This window comes from Tympanuchus pallidicinctus, unplaced genomic scaffold, assembly GCF_026119805.1.
Source record: "Tympanuchus pallidicinctus isolate F22 unplaced genomic scaffold, pur_lepc_1.0 scaffold3, whole genome shotgun sequence".
In the NCBI taxonomy this organism is placed as follows: Eukaryota; Metazoa; Chordata; class Aves; order Galliformes; family Phasianidae; genus Tympanuchus; species Tympanuchus pallidicinctus.
Window position 1 is genome coordinate 42644550 of NW_026294747.1, and position 24972 is coordinate 42669521.

The window sequence follows — 24972 nt, forward strand, 5'->3', positions numbered from 1 at the left end:
CATTTCCAAATCCCTTTTAATTCCATACAAGCATCTGTAACTTCCTTTTCCCATGTCAGGAAATATTTGTTCTTCTGCAAAAGTTTAAAAACCAAAATCACTGCCTCTAAACTCTGTTATTTGGCTTTCACTATGATTCATTTGCTACACCTGAGGTCGCTGCAATTACCGAGAACCCGATAAATTCTCCAGTTTTTCAAGTGAGGAGCATTTTACGGGAGAATTGGTTTGTTGTTGTTTTTCAAATGGTATGTGCCCATGTTCCATAAAAAAGCTAAGCAGCAAATAAAATACCAACAGTACCCAACTCAGCCAGTGCATGAGATTGTTCCACCCAAAAAGCAAAATATGGGATGCTACACAGAAACAAGATTGCAAACAGATTAGACATGAATGCAGTGTAAGTCAGCAAAGAAAGCAAAATCTGGTAATAAAAAACATGCCTCCCATGTAAATATTTTCTGATAGTAGAATGGGAATCTTGCTTTCACACTTGATCACCCAGTCATCCCCTCCTATACCTCATCCACACTGGGTCCTGGATATGTTAAAGCAGTCTTAGAGAAGAAGCATTATGAAACAAGTACAATCTTTTCTCTTAACTGCTGAGAGAATCAGGATACCAAAAATGCATTATTAAGTACAAAATAAAACAGATCCTGCCCTAAATACCTGCATAAACAAAACCTCTTGCTAGAACGGGCAATATAACTTGGATCATTTGTTTCTGTGCTGTTCTTGGAGGCTGCATGGAGTAGACATGTACAGCTCGCAATTTACTCCCAAAATACCCCCTGAGGAAAAGATCCTCCAAAAGATTTCCTAAATGCTCATTTGTACACTATGTGTTTTAATTAATGTACAGAATAGAAATTACCATTTAGATAAGATAATGGTCCCCAGCCACCCCACCCTTGCTTCCTGAAACTCTGCCAGGTTTATCAGCCCCTCATCCACTTGTTTTTGCTAGCAATCCTCAGGCCCCAGTTAGCATTAATTCAGCTGCAGTTGGAGAGTTTCTCCAAGGCACTCTCTTCAATTCCAAAGTGCACGAACTGCTTAATTTGAGTGCTCTGTGATTCGAGTACTTTAAATAGAAAAAATACTGCAGGAAATTACAGACTTGCTTATGTGACTGCTTCAGTAGTTGCACAGACAGAGCGAGCTGCATGCTCCAGCCAACAGTGAAGAATGCAAGGACATCCCATAAACCCTTCGTCTCCTGGCTGAAATTTCAGAGCTCATGTGCAGAAGTTGTAGAAGCCACAAAGGATACAGCGAGAGCTGACCCGTACCCTACTGAGCAGCCAGGCCTGCAGTGAGGAGTCATGTCTGTGTATCCTCTTTAATATCCTATACTTCTAGTCTCTTATGAAGAAAGCCCAATGTAGTAAACATCCACAGAGAGGGAGATGCTTCATTTTGCAGAGTGTTTCTCGACTGTGATAGGAATTTCTCTTGACATTAAAGAATCAAGGTGAGTTCAGGGATTCTGTGGTTCTTGCTACAACTGATGGGCTCTAAGTCTCCCTTTAGGCCCAGGTTACTGGTATTCACCCAAAGCTACTGAAAAGGATGCTATGCAATCTCATCAGATAATGCCTTAAAGTACTTTGAAGATACGTGATAACTGTTCAGTTATTAGCACAACCCAAGTACAGGCTTTCATTCTTGAAAATATTACACAGCTTTTGAAGACTACACTTACTACATGTATACACAAATATGTTACATTTAGATATTATACATTTTATGGCAAACAACTGCCATTATAATTTTCCGTGGTGTGCCATGCACATCTGAAATATGGACTGAGTAAACTTAGATATCATATACTGTGCTTCTATTATAGTGACCAGATTACGACTTCCTAAGAAATGCAAGTTTTCCTTGATAGCAGAAATTGACCCAGAATTTCAATTTCAGTGAAGGAAACCATAAATTATGGTACCAACATGCATAATGGGCAGAGGCAAGTGGAATAAACGCCTGAGTAACAACTAAGTAGAAGAACAAACTTTCTGTTTTAAATAGATACCTCAGCCTCTGAGAAAACTCAAACTTTTACAACAGGCGCTCAAAAATTCTTTTTCATTTCACTTTTATAACATTCCTGATAATAAAATAATTTCATCATATGCAGAACTGGCATGCAGCATATGGCATACTGGCATGCATAAGTACAGCAGAACTAACAGTTCACATTTTCTTTATAAATAATGAACCTAAAAGTCACAAGGGTGGAAAATCTTCCTACAAAGAACAAAAATCCACTCGAAAGGTAAAGCACTTAACACAAAAGATCTAACCAGATTTATAGTAACCCACCAAATTTAGATTTCTCAGCTCATGCACTGAATAGAGGAAGAGTCTAGCATAAAAAATATATATATATTACATGATTATATAGTAGGAAGAATTGCATTCTGAAGTACACAAAACAGGAGAGATTAAATCTGCATTAAAAGACTTGATTTTTTTTTAGATCAGTCATCTACTCATAGTAGACAAATCATTACCAATAGCTAATTAACCTAACTGACAGACAGCTTTGTAAGGAGAATATATTCTGGCACAAGAGCAGTCTGACATGGTTCAGCAAGTGCAGAAGAAATACGACTTGTGAAACCACCACCACACAGCAGCGCAGAGAAAGCTGGGACAAATCTTTGTGTTGGTCTAACAAGAAGAGCATGTTGAAATCTTTCCCCACTTCAGTTTGTCCTGAATTCACTAGTATTAGCTAAATCATGAGTCATTTTGTAAACTTAGTGCTCTGCGTAGAACTGTTCCTTTTCCAGCTCACAGAATCCAAGCGAAGAAGAATGTACATTAAAATCTGAAATAAGCCAGTTGGATGCAATCAGACATTTCTAAAAACATCTTTAATCCTAACCACAACTCATCTCACCTAGTCCTCAGCACCGTGCTTCTCCTTCCATGAGTCTGAAAGTTGTTTTTCAAATTGCCTAAAATTGAGAATATCTTCCCTTTTTGAGAGGTCATCTGGCTGTACCCTTTGTGGGGCACTCCTGACACTGGGTACCTCAAGGGCTGCCCACAAGTGGGGCTAACCATAGCTCCCAGCTATGTCATCTGAAGCCACAGCCTTCTGCACAAGGATACTCTGCTCTTGAACCACTGAGAGGACAAGAAAACTCCAACATGGGGAACTGTATTACTTTAGGATCTGTTTTCACATAACAATCTGCTCTAAGGTATATTTTTTCCTTATTATCATTTTAAACCAATCTTCAATGGAAAAGATTACTGTGGAAGCACTCTTAAGTACTGCCACAACATCAACATTTCTTCAGATAAATAAAAAGTGATGCCTTTAGTTAGGCTGATAGTTCACTACTACTACTAATCTTAAGCCATTACACACCATCTGTGGATTGCTGAAGAGCCGTTCAGCAGACCTGTAAACTTGCACATTTCATTGGGGTCTTCTACATTTTATTTTCCTCCACTTAAAAAATAAATATTTAAGTTTTGTTCTTGCAGTTAACCATGGAGAAGTGAAGTATCAGACAAAAACTCAGCAATGTTTGTTCTGGAAGTTTTGCTCACTATCCTCTCAAGAGCAGGCGCTAGGGGCTACCTGGAAGAGCTTAAAGTGTCAGTCTTTGGGAAGCTACCCATGTGAAAGGCAGAGGGGGCATCTCTAAAGACAGCTGGCAATTCATGAAACATTTACAACACAAATTTCGATACCACTGACCTAAACACACCTGCAGCTCTGGTTAAGACAGTAACTGCTGATCTTGGCAACACAATTTCAGAAGGATTCATTTCAGAAATCTGTCAGTAACTCCGGGTCTTGTTCTTTAGAAGTCACTGGAGCTTTGCTAATCCAGGGTGACTGAACAGAAAAGCCATTGGAGCCATGACCTTGCAGTACTGCCTAGTCACTGGATTTTGCTCCCATCAAGTTCTGCCCCTTGCCATTTCTGCCTTCAAGCACTAAGCAGTCCATCAGATTGTACTGCGAAGCCAAGGGTTTACTGGGTGCCTTAAGCATCACTTTGAGCAGACAATACCAAGCTGCCTCTCTTGTCTTCTGGTACGAAACTGCACTCTGAACACCCATGTGCACACTGGTTGCCTTTTTGAGATTAATTCCGGTCAAACCACTGAAAGCAAATATCAGCATTGTTCTCCTGAACCAGTGCTATTCTCCAGACAAATCAAATTCTTGCTCAGGCACCAAATTATGTATTTCAGGGCTTGTGTTCTTACACCTACTATGGAGGCTTCCTTTGCAGGGAAAGAGTAGGAACAGCTGTATCTGTGCAAGATACTGTACCCTATCAAAAGAAGCCCACAAGTTACAAACACAGAAAAGGAAGTAGGGGAGATGAACCAAATCTATAGCACAAGAAGGGTTACTTTCCTATATGACTACAGATTTATTTTTACATGCTCAATATATTTGATAACACATTTATATTTAAACATGTTTGTTAAATACACACACAGATACAGACATTTTGTCCACACGGCTGATCAGGCTGTCTGGCCTTAGCTATTTTATCTTTGCCTCTCAAGAGAAACAATTTGCTGTTCTTGTTTCATGAGAAACAACTTATTTGCTAGTATCAGAGACACGAATGATGGAACTCAAAATGTGTTTCACAAAGCAGTATATCCTATTATAAAGAAAAACAAGCGCATTCACATAAAATAAAGAAGCTCTGTTTAAAAGCTTCAGTGCAGCGATGTACTGTAGAAATATGAAATTAAAAGGCACGCAGTAAGTGTTCTTAATATCCACCTTACAATTGTGCATATGTTTAAAATTCAAGACTGGACTTTCCCACTGCTCCATGAACAACTTTAATTTCAATTTCACCAGATCCTTCTTCTGCATTAGAGAGCAGTGTGATGGACCAGACGTAGAAATAAACATTGTCAGAGAGAAAGTGAACTTATTAGCTTTATTTTCTGCAGTTGGAACCACTGGGAGACTTTGACCTTTAAAAAGAACTAAAACTTTGAGGAAAAAAAGCACATAAAAGGAAGCCAAGGATCTTATAATGCTATTTCCAAATTGACAGAAGCTGTCCCAAGATAGCTTGAATATAAACTCATGTTTTCTTTGCTAATCTGTGGTTAGTACTAAAAACATTAACAAGAAGATCAATTACTTCACCAGCTTAAAAGCCTTAAGGTCTTCTGCCAAAGATCACTTACGCACAAAAATGAGAGTTTATTTCCTGCTGATTTGAGAGGATTGCTTAAAGAACGTATCCTTCAGGATGCAAATGAAACTTACCTTTCCTTTAAATGAGAGAGCAATGAGAGGAAAAAGTTTTGTACCTACTGCAGGCTCATGTTCCCAGCCTACTGCCCAGGCAGGTGTACTTCAAACAGACTGACATCGAGAGCGTAAAGGATTAATTGCCCTAGAAGGAGTCCCAGATTCAGTTTCTGGGTTTCTGAACATGCTGTACTTCTACTGATAAAGGGAAAAACCCCACTTCCTTCCCTTTTAAAGTCCCAATTCAGTTTCAAGTCTGCTATAAATTGCAGCAAAATAAAGCGACGTGTGAGAACGCACTTCAGTGACTTCAGAGCTCTGCATACTGTCAAGTGTACAACTGAAGAATTTCTTGTGGTGAAGTTTGATTCCAATATCTGAAACCAACTGTTTTTTCCACATTCAGCCTAAATAACACACAGCATGAAATGTGCATACTGCTAACCACCCTTACACTTCAAGATACTCTGTAGTTTTCTCTAGTGTTGAAATAACATTAGGCTCACTTAACAATATGCCAATTCCATTAATTGACCATTTCTTGTTGATGCTTAAGAAATGCCTTTTATGGAACCAAAAACCTAGCAATCTTTAACCGGCAGTGCTGAGATCAGCTCGGACCAGCAGGCAGAAATTCTTTGCATGTTGGAGAGGAACAATGATTGCCAATGCTAACCACAGACACCACAAATGCAAAAAATATAAGACACAATCAGACTCGATCATCGTTGCTGCTTTTCCCATAACTTTCTTCAGTTTACCGGTTGGGAGTCTGCCGAGGGACGTCTCACTGCCCAAGGCAGAAGAAAGTCCTAGCGTAAGAGCTTCTTAAAAATTCCCACAGTTCTTCTTTTAATTCTCTCAATGTAGCCACGTCTCAAGCAACCTGACATGCTGTCAAGGAACAGCCCAACTTGACAACAGCTTTCCCCGTTCGTAGCAAACTATACACCACCAGAACTGCTCAGTGACACAATTGCAAAACTGTTCTTATTTTAGTCATCTCCACGTAAGGCACAGACGTATGTGTCTCTTGTGGCTGTACTCTCAAACAGAATCTACAGTTATGAAAGCCAAGATTACTTCTAATACACGCCACCTTCACAGTGAAGGAATGCCAAACAGTAGCAGGCTCTCAGCATGGAGCATATGCTCCAGCTCATCAGCCCAAAGATCCTGATGGCAACAATCACAGTTCTGGAAATCTTTACATACTGTACCGTGTCCTATGTTACTGCATGCATCCTACTCTTGTTTCTAACCTGCTCAGAGCACTGCTGCTGTAAAGCCAGCACTAGGCCACGTCCCTGGTGTGGGCCGCTGATCCCTCCTGGTCCAACCCAGCCTAGCTGGAGGTGGGCCAGACCCAAATGCCACTGACAGGACAAGTTTGACACACACTGCTGCCAGACTTCTCTCAGGGACCAAGCCCAGCACTTCTCAATTACCAGCAGCGCCTGGGAGATGCTCACTGTGCCCTGGGCATGCAGAAATGCTGGGCAAGGGCAAGTGAGCCTTGAGTTCTGAGCACGGAGCAGCCTCTGGTGGGAAACGGGGAACACTGGAGTATATAGGCTGGCAAGGAGAAGGGCACTGAGCAGGAGCTTGCTAAGATCAGCTCAATCATTTAGCAGTGCCCCTGGAGCATTGCTACTTGCAGATGAGCTCAGCACTGACCTGGGCAAGGAACCTCCTGCTTCCCCCTCCAGGCTTTGAGCAGCCTCTCCTTTTCTCTCCTACCCCACACTATTAACTGGGGCAGCCAGACCAGGCCACAAGGATTTGTAGCAGCAATTTCTCCTCCCTCCCAAGTATGTATGTACTTCCAAGTGCCATTTTACTGCTGCTCCCGCTGGAGGCAGGGCAGCTGTACCTCTGTGCCCATGCATGGCAGCATGACTGGCCTGCAGCAGGCACCCACACCCTCCAGTTGTCAGGGAAAGTAAACAAAGGCAGTAAACTCTGTCCCGAGTCACCCAGGAGCAAGAACTTCAAAGTCACTGCAAGCGACTGTTGCAAAATACACAAACTTATCTGCAAAGATAGCAGAAATGTCTGTGCAGATCTAGAAGGCAAGTCACCGAGTTTCAACAGAGTAGGGCTTAAACTTACCTTGGCATACTCTGAAACGTGAGCTAACGTAAACAAGACCTGTCTGCTACACTTCAGTCTTTCTCCCCTTCAACTTCAAGGCCAAAAGTGGCTCAGGAGTCCTGCACTTGGGGACCACAAGCAGGCAGCTGCTACACTTTCCTCCTCATGGCTCTGACACACAATAACACAGCCACACTCTGGGCACTTACTGAACCACAGCTTCGGCCACTGTCTTACAAACTTAAGTAGAAAAATAAAAAGACTGTCTACATGCTATGTTCCTAATACATAGCACTCTGTTTAGAAGTGTACTACGCAGAAAGCAAACAAAAATGTCATGCCAAAGTGACTGTTTTTGTAAGGATCACTTCAAAATGCTGTCTGTGGCTGGTACTGTCTGTTGAATGCACACAGTGTTTCCAAACCCGCACACAAACATGAGTCTCTGCCAGCACCCTCAGGACTCCAGCAGCCCAGCCAGGGCTTTACCCACTTTCTCAAACAAAGGCAAGCTCTGCTGTTCAAATTACTCCCTTTGGGACGTGCTGTACAACCCCTCTGACTTCATTTTACTTCTCTGGTAATACCACTGCAAACACACTGAATGCTAATAATAAATAAATTATTCAAATATTCTGTCTCCACGGAGGCAGCATGCGAATCATCTTCCTGAAAGGGAACTCCTGAAGAAGCTGTCAGGTCCCCTTCACTTGGCAGGGGGGAAGCTGATTTAAATAATTATGCACTGTGAATGAAAACTGATTTACTGTAACAAGATAGTAGCTTTGCTGTTAATTCAATGGGCTGACCAAAGCCAAGACTTCAGCAAATGGAGAGCATTCACAGATACCACAGTTGAAAGGAGGGTGGGGACAGGTGCTGAGAGAAGAAAAATTTGAAGAGAAAACATGGTGAAATCACCAAGTTTGGTGCTCCTCTGATGAAGGGGGAACACTGCTGAATTCTGCTGAACTCAGCTGGATACTCAAAACTCCAGATCTCCACAGAACAGTCATTTATAGAGATGAGTCAATTTCCAGATGTATCTGTAAAAGTAAGGAGCCCAATGGCACTTCAAGAGAAAAAAGCCACTCCGCAAAAGCTAACAACCAGCACTGTTATAAATGGTTAAGTTCCGTTCTGCTTAAGGATCTCCCATTAGTGAAGCATGAAAACAAGATACAGAGCCAGTGTCTGCAGACTGACAGCTCTGGGCATTGAGAAGTACTGTTGTTACCACCCTCATTTAACACCAGGAAACAAATGAATTACAACCCCACTTAGAAGTACTCAGATTGCCGGGAAATATGAGACTCCCAAATAGATGTTAGAAAACGAAAGTTCAGATAGACTTCAGCATAAGCATCTTGCCCAAGGTATATTATAGATCAGAGCACCTGAATCTACCAATGGACTGCTTTGCATCCCCTTTATAGTACTGCGGGCCTCTCTTCTCATGAGAGCAACATTAAAGTATTTGTAATAGAAATGTTACCTTGCCTTGTTGTGTTTCCTTTGCATTCTAGGTAGCAGAAGAAAACATTTCTATCCTCTAAGTCTTAAGTTACATGCACATGATGCTTACTTTTCTTGTAATTCAGCCCTCACCAGCCCCTGCCCTCACCACCTCAGCATCTGCAGCTTTGCATCCCAGGACCGTCTGCACCTTCCCCACTGTCTCAGATTGTACCTGCCCTTCTCATGCAACAGGAAGAGTGGGTGAACTGAATTTCCACCTCTACTAAGAAGGGACCATGGTCCCTGAGGCATTTGCTGATGGATGCTGAGGTATGCACCCCAACTTTTCATGGTATTAGAGAGAGAACCCAGGCATCTTCCCACAGCCCTTTTGGCAGCTTCCATCTTAAAGGTACAGGGAGCAAGCCAGCCCAGGCCTCTCCAGAGAAAAGACTGAGTACCTGCTATTGGCAGCACTTTGCAGAGAAACTGGTCCTACTTCTGTTATGTATTTCCTGCTGTGTCACTACTAGCACAAAAAGCAGGCTGAACATCTTGATTTACAAGAGCAGACAATTCTAATTTAGCCTCTATAAGGGAAACCAGGAACAGTTGCACCCTTTTTCCTCCTCCCACTGGCTTACTTCCACCTCAGTAACTGCTTCTATTAATAGCCAATACTTGGAAATGTGAAGTCGCAAACCTGCTCTCTTATTTTCTCACAATGATTCACTCACTGGACAATGGATTAAATGGGCAGTTTGCTCATGTCAAGGATTCCCATGTTTACTAAAGAAGGAAAACATCTCCATATGAATGTGCAGGTGTGTTTATGAATGAGTGGGTTTCCCAGCTCTTAAACGGGTCCTCTCAGGACCAGTCTGCAAACGTTTTGAACAAATAAACTTTCGAAATGAGAGATACAGGTCTGCTCTCTCAAATATATTACCATGCTTTGGCCATCTCCAGAAAGTCTTATGTTAAGACATATCGGAGATCAATACATTAAAACGTGAAAGCCACCATCTTTGATTGAGGGAATCGATGGTCAATGTCCTGTCTGCAGCAGCAGTGCCCAGTGTTTCCAATGTCTGCTCTGCAAAAAAATCCAGCTTCTGTCTCCTTCTGGTCCTGGTGATACTTGCTGGCGTGTTCCATCTCCCTCCTTCAACAGCTTGACACAGGCAGTGCCCACCGTCACAAGCTACAGCAAGGGCAGCTGGACCAAGGCTGGTCGTGCACACATTGGTGGAAGCATCAGTCAGAGATGGAGGTGTCTCATGGTGAATGAGGATGCCTGTTCTCACAGCTGGTGGTACACAATGAAACCAGCGAGTGAGGCCCGGGGAAAACAACCCCTGCTTTTTGGGGCTTCCCAGCCAGGTGAGACCAATAGGACTTCTCACTCCTTCCCTCTCATGCTTAGCGAATGGGAGACGAATTTGTCAATCTTTTTTTCCCCTTTCTTATTAAAAAGGTTTCACTAAAGGAAAGCTCACTTAAAGGATGGCAGCTCACTGAATGCAGCAATCCTGAGTGCAGATGTAAGCCAAGGTCCACAAGAAACACTTCACATCTCTAGAACAACAGTATGTGACTTTGATTTTGCATCCACAAGCAGCAGATTTAAATGGTGCTGGTCATCAGCAAAGCAAGTGGATGAACTTGCTCACAATATAAGCAGACTGTACAGAGAGATCACAGCTGTACCCCCAGCTGACCAGAACTGGTGGAACATTGGAAGTTCTGTACTAACATGCAGAAGGACTTCTATATGATAAGGTGGTGGAGCACTGGAACATCTGCTCTGGATCTCTTCTCTGGAGATATTCAGGACTTGTCCAGACACCTACCTATGCAACCTATTGTAGGGCATCTTCTTTAGCGGGAGGCTTGGACTTGATGATCTCTTGAGGTCGCTTCAAACTGCTGTGATTCTGTGAAGCTGAATCTGCACTCCCAGGTGGCAACCCAGTCACACTGAGGAGAACCATCTCTGCACCCTGTCTCACGAGCAATAGCACACAGACGACCCAGGGTCACTTCCTTACGCTAGGAGACGAAGAGTCACTCACACTGCTACCACAAAGGTCTGCTTTTGCTGACCTTTGGCCAGAAACCTAAGACCCAAGAAGTGCACTACGCCTGGCACGCACATGCTTGCCTTAAAGCACAGAGTGCTGCCATTGTGCTGACCAGCCATGGGGTTCCTGCATCTCCCAGGGCAGCTTCTGCAGCTCTTACACTCCTGCTACAGTCCTCCGCAGAGTAGGAACTGCCTCCAAAAACCTCCACTTTCAAAGCACAGCGTCCTATTTTCAGGACAGCTGTAATTATCCCCACAGGCACCATCACTGGACACTTCCTTGAAACTCAGTACAGAATAAATTTGATACAAGATTTGATACAAAGTAATACGTTGTGTTTAGTTTTAGTGTGAGAACAAATAAAAGAAAGAACAGTGAGTTCCAAGTGTGATTTTTTTTTTTTCAAAATGAAAGTTTTCTCTTCAAGAAATAAACAAAAGCTCTCCACAGACCTTCACAGACCTTCATCTTACAGCTGACACCTGGCTCGGAAGCTCTCCATAGACCAGACAGATTTTCTTACACAGGTGGCACTCTCGCAACTGAAATTTATGTATGACTGCTACTGAAAGTTATGTTAAAGATGTATTTTTAATTTTTTTCTGGGAGATTATTACATATATTGAGAGCAAAACAGTTTTATTATTGCAATTGGTTTGTGAACAATTGCATCCTCAAGGCAATATCCTAAGCTTAAAACTGAAGATCCACGCAGAGGAATAAAACAGATCTAATCTGAACACAGTGCATTACTTTCAAGCCTTCCAATTAATGAGAATACATCTGCACCTATCTCACCCAGCACAAGTTCCTGAAGAGTTTAGTACACATCTACATTAAAGACTTCTTCATGTCAAGCATTTTACGAAATAAGAAGAGGTATGTGAAGACAGATGAAAACAGGAAAAACCAGTGGGAACAAAAGCTATCAATAAAGAAGGTGAAAAAAAGAGCTGTGACTTGAAATAAACACCACAACACGTACAATAATGAGTTACAAATTCCTGTGTAGGAAAGGTAAAGCAGTAAGAGCAAAATGCTGTATTTTTTTGTCTTGGGAATCCTGAAGGCCAGAATGCAGCAAGCTCCTTGGATGTACAAATCAGCTCTGAGAGGAGGAATTAGAACCTGATACGGCTGGTGTCCTACCTGTATTACATACTGCATGGGGATTCATGAGAAAACCAAAGAGCAAAACTATACGAGGGTACAATTCTCATCTAGTAGAAGGAGCTCACCATTTTTAATAGCACTGGTAACTTACTCAACAGTAGATTTACTATTTGTTTGTTTTGATATGAAAGTTAATGCTTGGAACCGCAGTACCATGATCCTCATAAAAGAAACTGAGGTAGCTATCTCATACCCAATAAAATTACAGTCAAAATGAACACAGCACGTATATTTTGGGAGATGTGTTCGAAATTATTCAGCAAAGTACAAGACAGAAAGGAACGGAGAATTAATCCTGCTCACATCAAAGACTGTAAGGACACAGAATTGCCATAATGAATTTTAGCACCCATTTCTCCTCATTTGCAGTTTTGAGGTACACAGATAGCTGGTTTCTCCTGATCCTTGGAGAAGTACATTAAATCTTTTACTATGGCTGAGTTTACTTTGCCAAACAGGTCAAGTATACAACAAATAGAAATCAGGAGTGCTTGCTAGTCTTCCTAGGCTAAAAAAAAAAGTACTTTAACAACTCAGAAGAAATGTGGTATGACAAGCAGCACACATATTACATTTACTAAAATTTCAGAATTATTCTATATTATTGTCTGTAACACTCACTGAACTTTCTTTTCACAAGTAGCAAAATACTTATTGAGTAAAATTTGTTACCTAAGCTTTTGCCAATCAAACTGCAGTGATATAACCTGAAACTGGTATGTAAGTCAACGTTTCATTCCTTCATTTGAATTAAGCCGGATATAAGCACTGGCAGAAGAGACATAAGATGGCCATGTAAGGTGGGTCTTCACAAATCTCTCCACCCCGTCACCTTCAACCTCCCTGCAGAGCTAGCATTCCTCTACACAAGTCCTGTGGAAAAGACAGAAGCAGCAAAGAAGTGGATTTACTATTCCCAGGCAACTTGCTGAAGTCTGTGCATGGAAGACCTCATTGTTGGGACAAACAAAAGAAAGAAAGGAATTGCTGTTTTACAATCATAACCAAGTACTAAAAGACAACATTCAGAAGTTTTATCTTCACACTTTCATCCTAGCCTCACTGCTGGGTCATGCATTTGAATTGGTTCGCTTTTACACTTGTAACAGCAACTCAGGATGCCAACTCACTTACAGGTCTTGAGGTTAGTTGCTTGAAAAAGCAGTCATCTCTCTCTTTTTCTCTATTTCTTTAACATGAGGTGGTGGTTTTTTTTTCCCTCTTATTTAAGAAGACAAAGAAGAGTAGAAGAGAGTGGAGAACAGCACGCTTTTTTATTGGCAGAAGGTTTTGAGCAACAACTGAGGCAGCGAGGACTACAAAAATAGCTGTACTTCACTCCTAGACATCTTGCATCATATGAAGAAGTAAAACACAGCCATACAAACCTGACAGAGCAGCTTACATTTTATGAATTGAAATCACAAAAACCATATATGTGCAAGCAGACATTTAAAACCAGAACTGTTGAACATCCAAATGAAACCTATCTATTCACAATAGTTGCTTTTTTTCTTTAAAAAAGGAACCAACAACAAAATTTCAGGACGGCAAAGACAGCAAATCTACCCTACTGAATTCAAATTCAAAGGCTGCCAAGCTCTACAATTTATACTGTTAAGAAATAATCCAAGTGCCTTAATGTATCTAAAATACGTATGAACAAATCTCAGCGTAAGTATTAGATAATAGAATGATGCAAACTCCTAGATACGTGCAAGGAATCAGTTGAAAAATATTTTCAGGTGAACAACAAATGCTGGACTAGGTTGGCATGCAGAAGGTGAGCAGTGCTGCCTGCCAATTATTCACCTGTGGGCCTAGTTACAAGTAAGGTTTCATTTTAGGTAACTCAGATAAATGTTTAGAGGACATTACACAGCATTTTCTGCCAGAAAAAAAAGCCATCATGTAAATAAACACAAAATTAAGACACTTCATGGACAGCTGCTTGCAAAGACTATAAAATCTTCTTAAATGGTCTTAGTTACTTCTGCACCATACACAAACGTATAGAGTCTGGAGTAACAGCCTTCTGTGCTCTTAAGGCACTTCCCATAAGAATGACAGTAGTCCCATGTGTTCAGCAGCAGAAATATAAACACACTTTGCAGTGAGTAATGGTATTATCCATCTAAAGATATTTCAAATTCCTCTGCAAAGATAAGCACCCTTACACACAGCAGCTTTCTGGAGACAGATACTCCACTACTGCTTATCTGCTACAGCACCCCTACCTGCCTTTGGGCACCTTTAGGTAAAGCACAACTAGGGGGTAAAAGAAAGGACATCTCCCAAAGAATGGCCCTGCTTCATTCACACAACTAAAAGCAGTGTTACTGGAGCATTTCATTCTGGACATCCTTTATTCCACAAAGGTTAAAAAAAATCACAAAAACCCTTTGCCATACTATGCCGTAAGCAAATTAATAATCTGAGGAAAGAAACAAAGCAGCCATTTTTATAGACTACACTCACTTTACGTAGTGAATCATCATTTTCAAGGCACCAGATGCGCAGTAAAGGAAACAGATTAAAGGAAACAAAAACAGTTGGTTACTTGTTGCCCAGTGAATATTACAGAAACTGTCCAGTTTGCAAGCAGAGGTATAAATTAAGTAGAACAGTTACTCCAAGATGTAGCATCCATCACCTACCTTGCAGAAGAGCTCCATTTCTCTTGAAAAAGGTGCTTCCTGGCCAAATGGGTGGACCTGATGTGCTAAAGGTAATAAGAAATAAGTGTAAAGAAAATCTCATTCACATTAAATAATTATAAGTTACTATTTATATGAATTTCATTTTGTTTTTACTAAAGAAGCTAATGCAACTTTAAGGCATTTTTGCCTTCAAGCAAGAGTCTAAAATTTCTTTTTAAAAATAGGTTAATTTTATTCAAGATGCATTCTCTTCGTAAGCAGAACAATTCAGCACAGCACACACCCACACTCTCATTTAGAGGAAGAAAGAAAAAGGTTATTTGGAATAAATAATAATAAAAAACAAACCAAGTTCAAAATTTTTTCAATTTCTTTCTGAATTCTCAGTACAGCAAATTATTTGCCTTTTTTCCATGCCATCCACTAAAACACAGGGAGCTTAGGGTTCGGAGATCAGTCAGAGACCCCGACCAGAGCCACACAGCCCTCATCTCTGTGCTCCACATTCCCCAACCAGCCACGATGCCGCCCAGTACCACCAGCAGCTCCAGCCATGTGCCTTCATAGCACGCTTGGCCCCATGGAAATAAAGCAAGAACCCCCAAATGAACACCTTGTTCCTTCCCTAACCAAGCAGATCTGACAGCCCATCCTCCTGCCAAGCTCAGCACCCCAGGAAAGCGCCTGGCAATGCTTATGAGAAATGGCCAAAATCATAGGAAAGGTGTTAGAACATTGCTGAGGCAGGTGGAAGGGACAGGCTTCCACGGACCTCCCCTATGGTTGGGAAACAGGCTTCCAAATAAGCCCTCTAAGCTTGAAGACAATCATATGCACTGCACTGCACAAAGTTTTTACTGAAGTTACTATCACTAAAGCACACAATCAGTACAGCAGTAAGTGCCCTGCTCCCAAATTCTAGCAGAAATTAAAAGCAAGAGACTAAATATCCTTCATTAAGATCAATATAAGGCAACTTTGCCTCTGCAGGTAATCCCCCTTGCCCTTCGCAAAGCCCCACGCGCCATTTCTGCTGTTACCTTTGCCCTTTGTCTACCACTACGAGGCAACAAAATGGAAAGCAGATGCTGTCTGTTGCATTCTCGGAATGAGCAAAGTTTTGATAAAATGCCACACATTGAAAAGAAACCCACTATTTTTACAGTCATTCTGCAGAGACTCTTGTGCTAACATACAAAAACTTCAGTGCGCGGCTTATTTCAATAAAGTGTTAAAATACAGACCATGAAAGGATCCACGGCAATTACAAGAGTAATAAAGCCTTCAATACTCCTGAACAAAAAGGGGAGTTCAAAGACACAGAGAGAGAGACTGAAACGACCAAAAAGAAGTTAAGTAGGCCTACATTCAGAAGCGCCAGAGTGCACTGGGGCGTGCACTTGTCTGAATGCACACGCTCACTTCACAGGGTTTAATATAACCGACTGTTTGCATTTCCTATAGCGAGCGCCAGCTCCTCAAGTGCAGCTCCTCAGCTCACACAAAGGTCAAGGGCTGCTGAGGGCGTTTGTGCTCCTGCAAACAGGCTCGATGCTTTCTATCACGGTGAGTCCGGGGCAACGTGTGGGGCAGGAGCCAACAGGCTGCGAGTGGGCAGTGGTGGAGCAGCCCTCTGACTGCACCCTACATAGCCCCCCTCCTGCACACCCTTACTTCACCCACTGCTGCCTCAGCAACGAGGACTTGCAGCGCTGCACCTCCACGTGTCTTCAAATCCAAACAGTGCTGGTGGAGATGAAAACTGGAGCGGTGGTAAAAATCCAGGCTATTGCCTGCTTCTGGGTAGGAGTGGGTTAAAGAGCAGAGGGATAACCATATATTTGAATAGACAAAATGTCTCCACCAAAGAAACAAAGCAGTAGTGATTTCTCTTATTTTCCAATTAGAAGGCCCAAGGCTCTTTTTAACAAAAACTCCAATCTGATTCAGTACAAACTCGCAAACTGAGGAAATTAACTATGCCTTCCCAGGGAAGGAAGCTGAAGAATTCAAGCATGTAAATAACATAGGCAGTGACTGGTTGAGCCTTTCAAACAACCAACTTCTGTGTTTGTGGGGCTTTGCTGGAGTTCAACTACATCGGATCAGCACTGGAGAAATCATCTTTCCATTTCCAAACTTTTGCCTATGAAGTCTCAGATGGCATTAATTATTAAAACGTATTTCAAGTTGAGAAATGAGAGTTAAGCTATCTCTCACTTTAATGTGTTCAGAAGCTGCTTCTCCCTGTACCAGATTAAGAAATCATTTTAAAAACTTTATTCTTCTAAAGACCATCTATGATTAAAAAAAAACACTGGGTCCATCCCAGGCATTTTTCCAAATGAATTGTTCCTTCAGTTTAGTCTGTAAGAGACTGGAGAATCATGACTGCTTCTGTTATGACATAAAAATATGAAACCTGCTTTATGAACTTCCATTTGCAATCAATATGTGCTGTAAGATTAATGCTTATGCAGTTGGCACTACTAACAGTGGAGTTCTTCTCCAACCTGATGAAATAAACACACTGACTGAAGTCAAATTTCATTTCTAATCCATCCCCGCAACGCTAGTGAAGAAAGGCAGCTACTGGTTTGAACTGCATTGCTGCAGGAAAACCTGCAACCCGTGAGGGTCTGGACTGACTTAACCCCTTAACCAGACAGGCACAGTGTGCTTCACTGGGGCTTGGATCAATAGCAAAGAGCTGAAATTGCAAACGAGCATCTTGAAAGAACACTAATTAGCACAGCTAATGGATAAGAGGGTATACGAAAACCTCAACAGTTACCTGTCAAGGACCATTGGTTTGATTTGTAGAAAACACGGTCACTTGAAGCATACCCTCAGTCAAAGGAATACCCCAGAGTGCAGCAGCATTTGTTGCAGAAGCACCAATTTGCTGCAAATGCCTACATGTGACAAGTGGGCCTGGATTTCTGCTGGAGGCAGTTATCCCTCTGGAGACTCAACCAGCAGGAACCCTCAGTGCTGCAGGGCCAGCACAGGAAGCTGCCTCAGCCAGAAGGGGTAGCAGGGATGCTGTGAAGGAAAGCTTTTCCATTAGAAAATGCTGCTTTGCTGAAATAATTGAAACAATCCAGGGTTTGGGCACAGCTTTGCCGGGAGCTGCCTGGCCATTCCTGGGCACACATGGAGTGCACCGGGACAGTCGTTCCTAAAGCCAAGCACTAAAACAAAAAATAAAGCCACAGTATGAATTCTCTTTAATAGCTGCAGCATTTCACAAACGTGCCAAAATCTCTCACAGGCCTCTATGTCAGAAGGGTCTGATTAACAGATTTTAAAACCCCTAACAACTGAAAACTCAAAACAAATTCAATTCTGTGGGACTGCACACCACAATTAAGGGCTGATGAAAACACAGAGACAGCAAATGGAGAGCAGTGCATTTGCTCCTGGCCCGTCCAAAGTGCAACAGGAGGCGGAGGGAGAGCACAGAAGAAGTAACCATTCGCCCAGCGAATGCCTTGCAAAGATGGGTGACTGAAGCAATTCTACACCTAGGCCAAGGCAGCAGCTTTGTGAAAAGCTGTGGTGGGAAGAAATGCAACTCTCCCTTCCTGAGCAGCACGACACCTGAGGAGAGACTGGAGAACATCAGCTCGTTGGCTACCCCTTGCCTAGGGCTGGTAGCACTTTCAGCTCAGTAGTGGAACTGAATCTCCCAGGAGTGAAGGCATTGCTGCAGGGCCTTCATCGCCAACCCATTCCACAGCTAAATTTCTTACTACAGATTCACCTGCACTTCTGACAACCAGTGAGTTGAAGATGCCCAAGGAGGGCATCAAACTTAGAAAAAACGAGTTGCCTTTTCAAAGCAACCAGCAGAGCCTCTTGTGGGCTGGGAAATCCACTTACAAAAGCTTCTGAAAAGAAAAGAAAAAAAAAAAAGTACAATCATTCTCACATTCAAAATAGCAAATAGCAATAGGTGTTCTTGTCTGCCTGGAGTCCATCATCTGCAGCAGGGAATGTTGCTCTTGGAATGTGTGTTCAGCTCCAGAGGCAAGCTGGACTCAGTCTACAGCCAGAAGGTTCTAATGGACTCCCAGCCAAGCCACAAGGCTCTGATACATACCACTTCTTGAGAAGTCAGCTTTGGATGAAGAGCTAACTGAGACAAAAACGTTGGAAGAATGTTTTTCTGGGAATACAGTATCCTTCAGTGCTTCAAGGTGAGCAGCACTTCAGGCCAAAAAACCTAGGTTCTCCAGTGGTCAATGGGAAAGCAGAGAGGCGCATCCCTCGTGCTGCTAGATTGCCTCCAGTGCTCCTCAATCCCTGCAGTATTGCCAAATCACACTCAGCATTCTGCCCAGCCTGGATGTCCGTGCTGGGCTGCATCTTCCAGGAGCTGGTACCTACCCAGTGCTGCAGGGAGGCCTTGGTGCCGTGCATCTGGCTACACTGCAGTTACGTTGAAGCATCTGCCACTCGCATTACCAATTTTGAGCGATAGGGAAGCTTTTATGCACTGCTGCAACTCTAACACTGCATTTTGTTAACAAGGAAAAAGCCTGCACAATCCCTGCCAGCAGCTCGCTGGCAGTTAATATCACAATTAGCTATTGCCTGGCAACAGTCAAGCAAGCTTCCTCTCAAATCAAAGGGGAAAAAAAACTGCCAAACTGGGCTAATGACAATACATAAAAAATAACTGGAAGGGACGCATTAAGGTATTTCCTGATTTTAATGAAACCTGACTACTTTAGAGATTTTAAAAATACAAACCCATTACTCTATCCTCTCAGATTTTCCGTAACTGACACTACATTATTCTTAAGAAGATTTATGAATTCACAATACCAGTTTTTAATTTATGAAGACTGATCTAATATTCTGGTAATGCTCCTCTTCCCTCTGCACTTCAGGCTTTTGTTGTCTCTCGGTATCTCTCAGTCACTGCGACAGGCGGCATGGAGACTTTCAGCTCCTGGATGGAGCTTCTCCTGGTTCCCCCAGGGTGCCTAACACATTTGTGAGTGAATAATAAAGATTCTGATCTCTCGCGCACTTTAAATGAGTTTTCTATATGTCAGGACTGCCAGAGGGATTACATCTAAATTTTTATTAAAGACAAAAGAAAAGTTGCACAGGAAAGCTATTCACAAATGGAACACCTGAAAATAAAATATAATGTTACTTTGTGAAGGATAGTGGAAAGTTGGCCAGGTCTTTGTATTCCTCCAATAGCCAAAGCCATTCTCCTGCCCTGTCTTCATTTAATATAAGTAATTATGCAAACAAGTAGAAAAGGAAAAAAACAGGAATTAAAAAAAAAAAAAACAACTCATATTTTTTAGATGTGAGATGAAAAGGGTGATGCCTGTTTTCAAGAAAAACATGGCCATGCGCTCTTTGGAGTCCATCAATGACTCGGCTGTGGGGCTTAAGGGATCATTCTCACTGCTGAAGTGATATATGAAGCTTTCTCATCCCCTAGTGAGACTGTGGCCTTTCAGAAAGAATTTCAGTCTTTCCAGAGAGCTGAGTATGTATTTGTGGACAACAATGGAAGAATTTCTCTTTAAAGAAATTAAAAATATATATATATATATATATCCTTATTTTTATAGAGTTGTTTCAAATATATGGTTATTTTAAGTATGACACAAAGAGAAATATAAGCTTGCCACTAATAATTTGCGTTTAAGTATTTTAACACATTTATTGTGAGCACATTATAACTTTAGGCTGAACACTGAAGTAGGAAAAAGTCCAGATATATTTAGAAATTCGCTGGGAAACAACCATCCCACATTACTTTCAATTAGAACAGATTTGTCTCCAGCGGGAATCAGGAGATGCCGTCTATTGGCCTCCAATTCTCATTCTGCCTCTACCTCTGAAGCATGTTGTGACTCCAGGCAAGTCACTTCTTTATTCCTCAGTTTTATTTTTCTTCTTTTGGGAAGAGCAGAAATACATCCTTACCAACACAGCCTGCACACCTCTGGGAGGAATAAAGAACTGTTAAGTAACAAGACATTAGATGAGGAAAAAGTCTTTTGAAGTACATGTAACTAAAGAAGGAACAAGACAGCACATTTCTACTAGAGGACTGGTTGTTATTTTCCCCTGCTTTCCTCATTTTCAAGTAAGGAAAAACACTGCAGGTCACTTCACATACTGTAAGACTGTCTTTCTCCTTAATCCACAGCTGTTATTACCTGGCTCCTCAGCCATTTATCACTGGATGAAATCCCGATGGTCTTTGGCTGGGAAACCTTAGAACTGCACACAGCTGCCCATGTGCTACAAAGCATGTCTGCACCAGCTCATGCAGGCATGGCAGGCCAGTTCCTGAAGCCCAGGTGATTCCAACTGTGGACAGCTAGCGACCTTGAGACCGCTGCAGGTCTGGCCTCCTTTGGACTGCAGCTGCATCAAACGCTGACCTGCTCACTGGAGAGAAGTCTGGCTCTCTTCTACTCTATGAAACCAGAAAGGGAGCACTCTGGTATTTTGATTACAAGCTTTGTCTGATGTAAAACAAGAGAGGGGTAGAAGACCTTAACTTGCAATTTGATATGAAGAGTCTACTCAGAGTTAATGCTAAAAAATCAAACACGGCTTTGGAGAACTTTGATGCATTGGAGCAACTGAGCCACCAGCTAGGCACACCAATACAAGCACTCTCCCAGTCTGAAACCCATCAAAATTTAACACATCCTAAGATGGCTCAATTTACTTCTGTTACTCTGGAGTTCTATTTATTACAGCTGCAGAATTTCAGCAGCTCTGTCACACACCTGCCTGGATTTCACAGTTATTTCTGTGTCAGGCTCCCACTTATATTTCCACCCATGGCGTGACCACAGCCCATCCATCAGCCAGACATGAGATAAACAATAGACACATCTCTGCTAAGAACAGCTTGTCATCCATTGGTGAGAACATGCTTCTTGTTAATTGCAATGATGTACCTTGAATACACATGAAGTCACAGACATGGACACAGTAGAGCAAATCAGATCTCCAACAAAACAGAAATAGATGGCAAAAAGAAAGAGGAGGCCTTCAAGTCCCCCACTCAAAATGTTTCATGCCACTTGCTGAAATTCTTATTTATCTGCCATGGTGTGATTCCTCACTCCATCAGTTTAAGTACCAGCAAAACTCAAAACCAAGCATGACCCGCAGGCTGCTGGCAATATGAACTCCCCTCTATCACTTTCTCAAAGCCAAGGCGCTTACCAGCAGAAATTTTCCATACTTGGTCTTTCTCATTAATCTTGAATGAATGTGGTTCAGGCGATTCAGAACTAATCTGGCTTCTGGAATTACAGAAGCAGAGGACAAAACGAATGTTTAACCTCTCCCCTGGAACACTTAACCTCTCCCAGATGCTGAGGGTATTTTTCCCGGGGAAGCTTAATGTGCTCAGAGGCTCCGCAGCACAGCGTGCTCCTCTGCAGCAGTGATGTGTGGCACTGGGCTGCACAACACTCTGCTCGATGCACATATCAAAAAGTTAGGCAAACATGGAAAAAGTGATTATAATATTAATAATAAATAGAAGTTGAGCATTCACATATTTGGAGAGCCCCAATTACAGTTTATGATTGTATCTCTTCACACGTATTGGCTACAAGAGCCCTGCATTCAGTGGTCACAGACTTATCCTATCCCCTAGAAGATAACTGCCTGAAGATCGCAGAGCATGATGTGAGAAGTGCTCAAAAGTTGAAGGATAGACATAGCTTGTGGGTGCTTCTATCATCAGCACACAAGTTCAACATATAAACTTCAAGTTATCCTTAGATAAACAACTTTAGAAAGTAACTGCTAAGGCATAAAAAATGAATATATTTCACTCATTCACAATCCTGTGATCATTCAGTTTGAAGAACCCCCATAAGGGTTAGTAGGCCAAGTCAGAGCAGGAACATTCAACTCCCAGCCCCTGCTGACCCTGACTGAGAGCTGTGTAGGACTTGTGCTTCCCAGATCTCCATTTGCTACCCCACTCTGTCCTCCAATCCAACTGCACTCTACCTACTTCCGCTGCAGAAACAACCATGGCATCCAACCCCCAGTATCTTCTGCTGAAGATTTTCAAAGCAGAGCTATGAAATAATGCATTTCACACATTCTGCAGATCTAACAGTAAACAAATACTCAGAGGACTTCATTTTTACTCATTTTTAAATTATCTTTAGCCACTTTCATCTTGGCAAAAAATAAACCTCCCACCTGTAATGGGAAATAACATTCAGAGTGCATCTTTATCCCCAATTCTTAACTCTCAGAACAGCTGTTCAGCCTGTTGAGAATAGTAACACTATACTTAACAGCTCTGTAATAATTTTCTCAAGTTACAGTTTAACCTGCACAAATGAAGAGACTGGTCAAGGAAAAAAAAAGCCGACCCTTCCGTAATTTATAGCAACAACTTACACATCTACTTTTAAGCCAGCAATTCTTTGTATGACAGATGAAGTTGAATCTTTACCAAGGAGACTATTTTTCCAGAAAATGCCGTATAGTACTGCTGTTTCAACAAATCTCAGCTTTCTCAGTGGAATCTGGTGATCTGGTCTATGCTTTCCTCCTTTGGCTTCTTCTCATTTGTTTGCATGGAAATTGAAAGTGACCCAGTAAGATACAGCTTCAACACTCTGTTCTTCACTCTGGAATTTGCAGGAGACAAAGCAGAGGTAGAGCAATAAAGGCTGCATGAGGGAAGACAGGGGTGAGCATGACAATTGCTCATGCTTCAGATAGGTTTGTATGAGATACTGATTTCTACATCTCTGCATTATCAGCTGCAATTTCATGTAGGGAAGGCTGAAAAAAAATTGTCACAAACATGAAAAAAGCCACGAACCTGCAAGCAGCTTAATTTACTACTTCCATATGGTATATTTAGAGAGCAGTTTGGCAATAATCTTGTGGGAAAACACAGAGCCTAGAGAGAAAGTCTAGGCCATTTATTCTCTCTTGATTAAAACTCAGGAAAGTTGAAAAGACAAAGGCCAGCACGACAATTTAGCGATCCTCTGTGCGCCTTGCTCAACAGATATGGTTTAACAGGAGGTTAAACTCTCCTGGATGAGCCAAGTTCTGCAAGCTCTATCTGCTTGTGGGCAGCCCTGAAAAGGGGGTATTTACCAGTGAAGAGAAACATCTCCGCGGGCACCAAAAGAAGCTGTTAAGGATGGCCAAGGTTATGTCAGCTACTGTGCGATTCTCCTTCCAATTGATTCAGTATCTGCCACGTAGTTGCAAAAAAAAACCTCATTAGTATTAACTAGCAAAAATATGTTCACGAGTGCATCTGCACTCTCACTCTCTCTCTGTAATTAATCCCTGGAGTAAAGCTGTTCCTCAGATCACCTCAAATATAGAAAATCAATGAGTTAGATTACAGGAAACAATTAATTATGGTTCACTGGTGTTTAGAAAATGACACTGACACCCTGACATCTCCAGATAGCGTCTGTGCCCTCCAAAGCAGCAAATCACAGAAAGTAGCAAACCCTGCTCTTCAGATATCAGATGACCTCAAGCTCGCTCATTCTAGTGAAATGACCCTAATCAGTCATAAATGAATGGGACATAACCTTTTAAACATTAAAGACACAATTAATTTACAGAGCATCCATTCACTACAACCAATTAAGCAAAAATATTTTCTTCACACATTAATGTAACTTCTGACAAACCATGAGGGAGAAAATGGAATAAGCTGCTCTGCCACACACCATTCCAGCTAATTCTCATGCTAGTGACTTCATTCATAATCACGTCTCTTCTACTCAGTCATACATAGCTGAATTTTCCAGCCAACACAGAAACAGCTGTAAGCAAACATGCATGGACTGAGAAGCAGCAAGTCCGTCCCTGTGCAGTTCTGACCTTCCAGCTGTCTGCCATGAGATGCAGCCAGCAGCGCTGCGGCTCTTGGCTCAGCTGCAGCACACTGAGGCATCAGATCCTTTTGGGAAATCCCTGAGCCTTGATTTTACGTCATAAAGAAGCACAAAATGATGCAGGGTGTGAGCAGAAATTGTTGTCATCTCAGTGGACCCTTCATCCTTTTGCTTTCCTACTCATTGTAAGAGGACCTGCCACTCTCTTGTCATTGCTAACCTCTGCCTGAGTCTCTCCTCTCTTGAATACCTTTTGGGTTTTATTAATGTCTCCATTTCAGAAAGTTTATGGCTAATGTGTAGAGCCTTTAGCATCTCAGCACTCCACCACTTTA

The 24972-nt window shown here is 42.0% G+C and overlaps 1 protein-coding gene across 6 annotated transcripts in view; it reads right to left on the reverse strand.

Annotated features, from left to right (window-relative positions):
• The window catches only part of FOXN3 (forkhead box N3), a 199967-nt gene that overhangs the window by 54106 nt on the left and 120889 nt on the right, over positions 1 to 24972 (reverse strand). For all 6 annotated transcript variants that reach the window (XM_052696164.1, XM_052696165.1, XM_052696168.1 and 3 more), the window contains one exon: positions 14733 to 14797. In XM_052696164.1, the coding sequence (XP_052552124.1) occupies positions 14733 to 14797 (65 nt within the window). The remainder of the gene's footprint in view (positions 1 to 14732; positions 14798 to 24972) is intronic.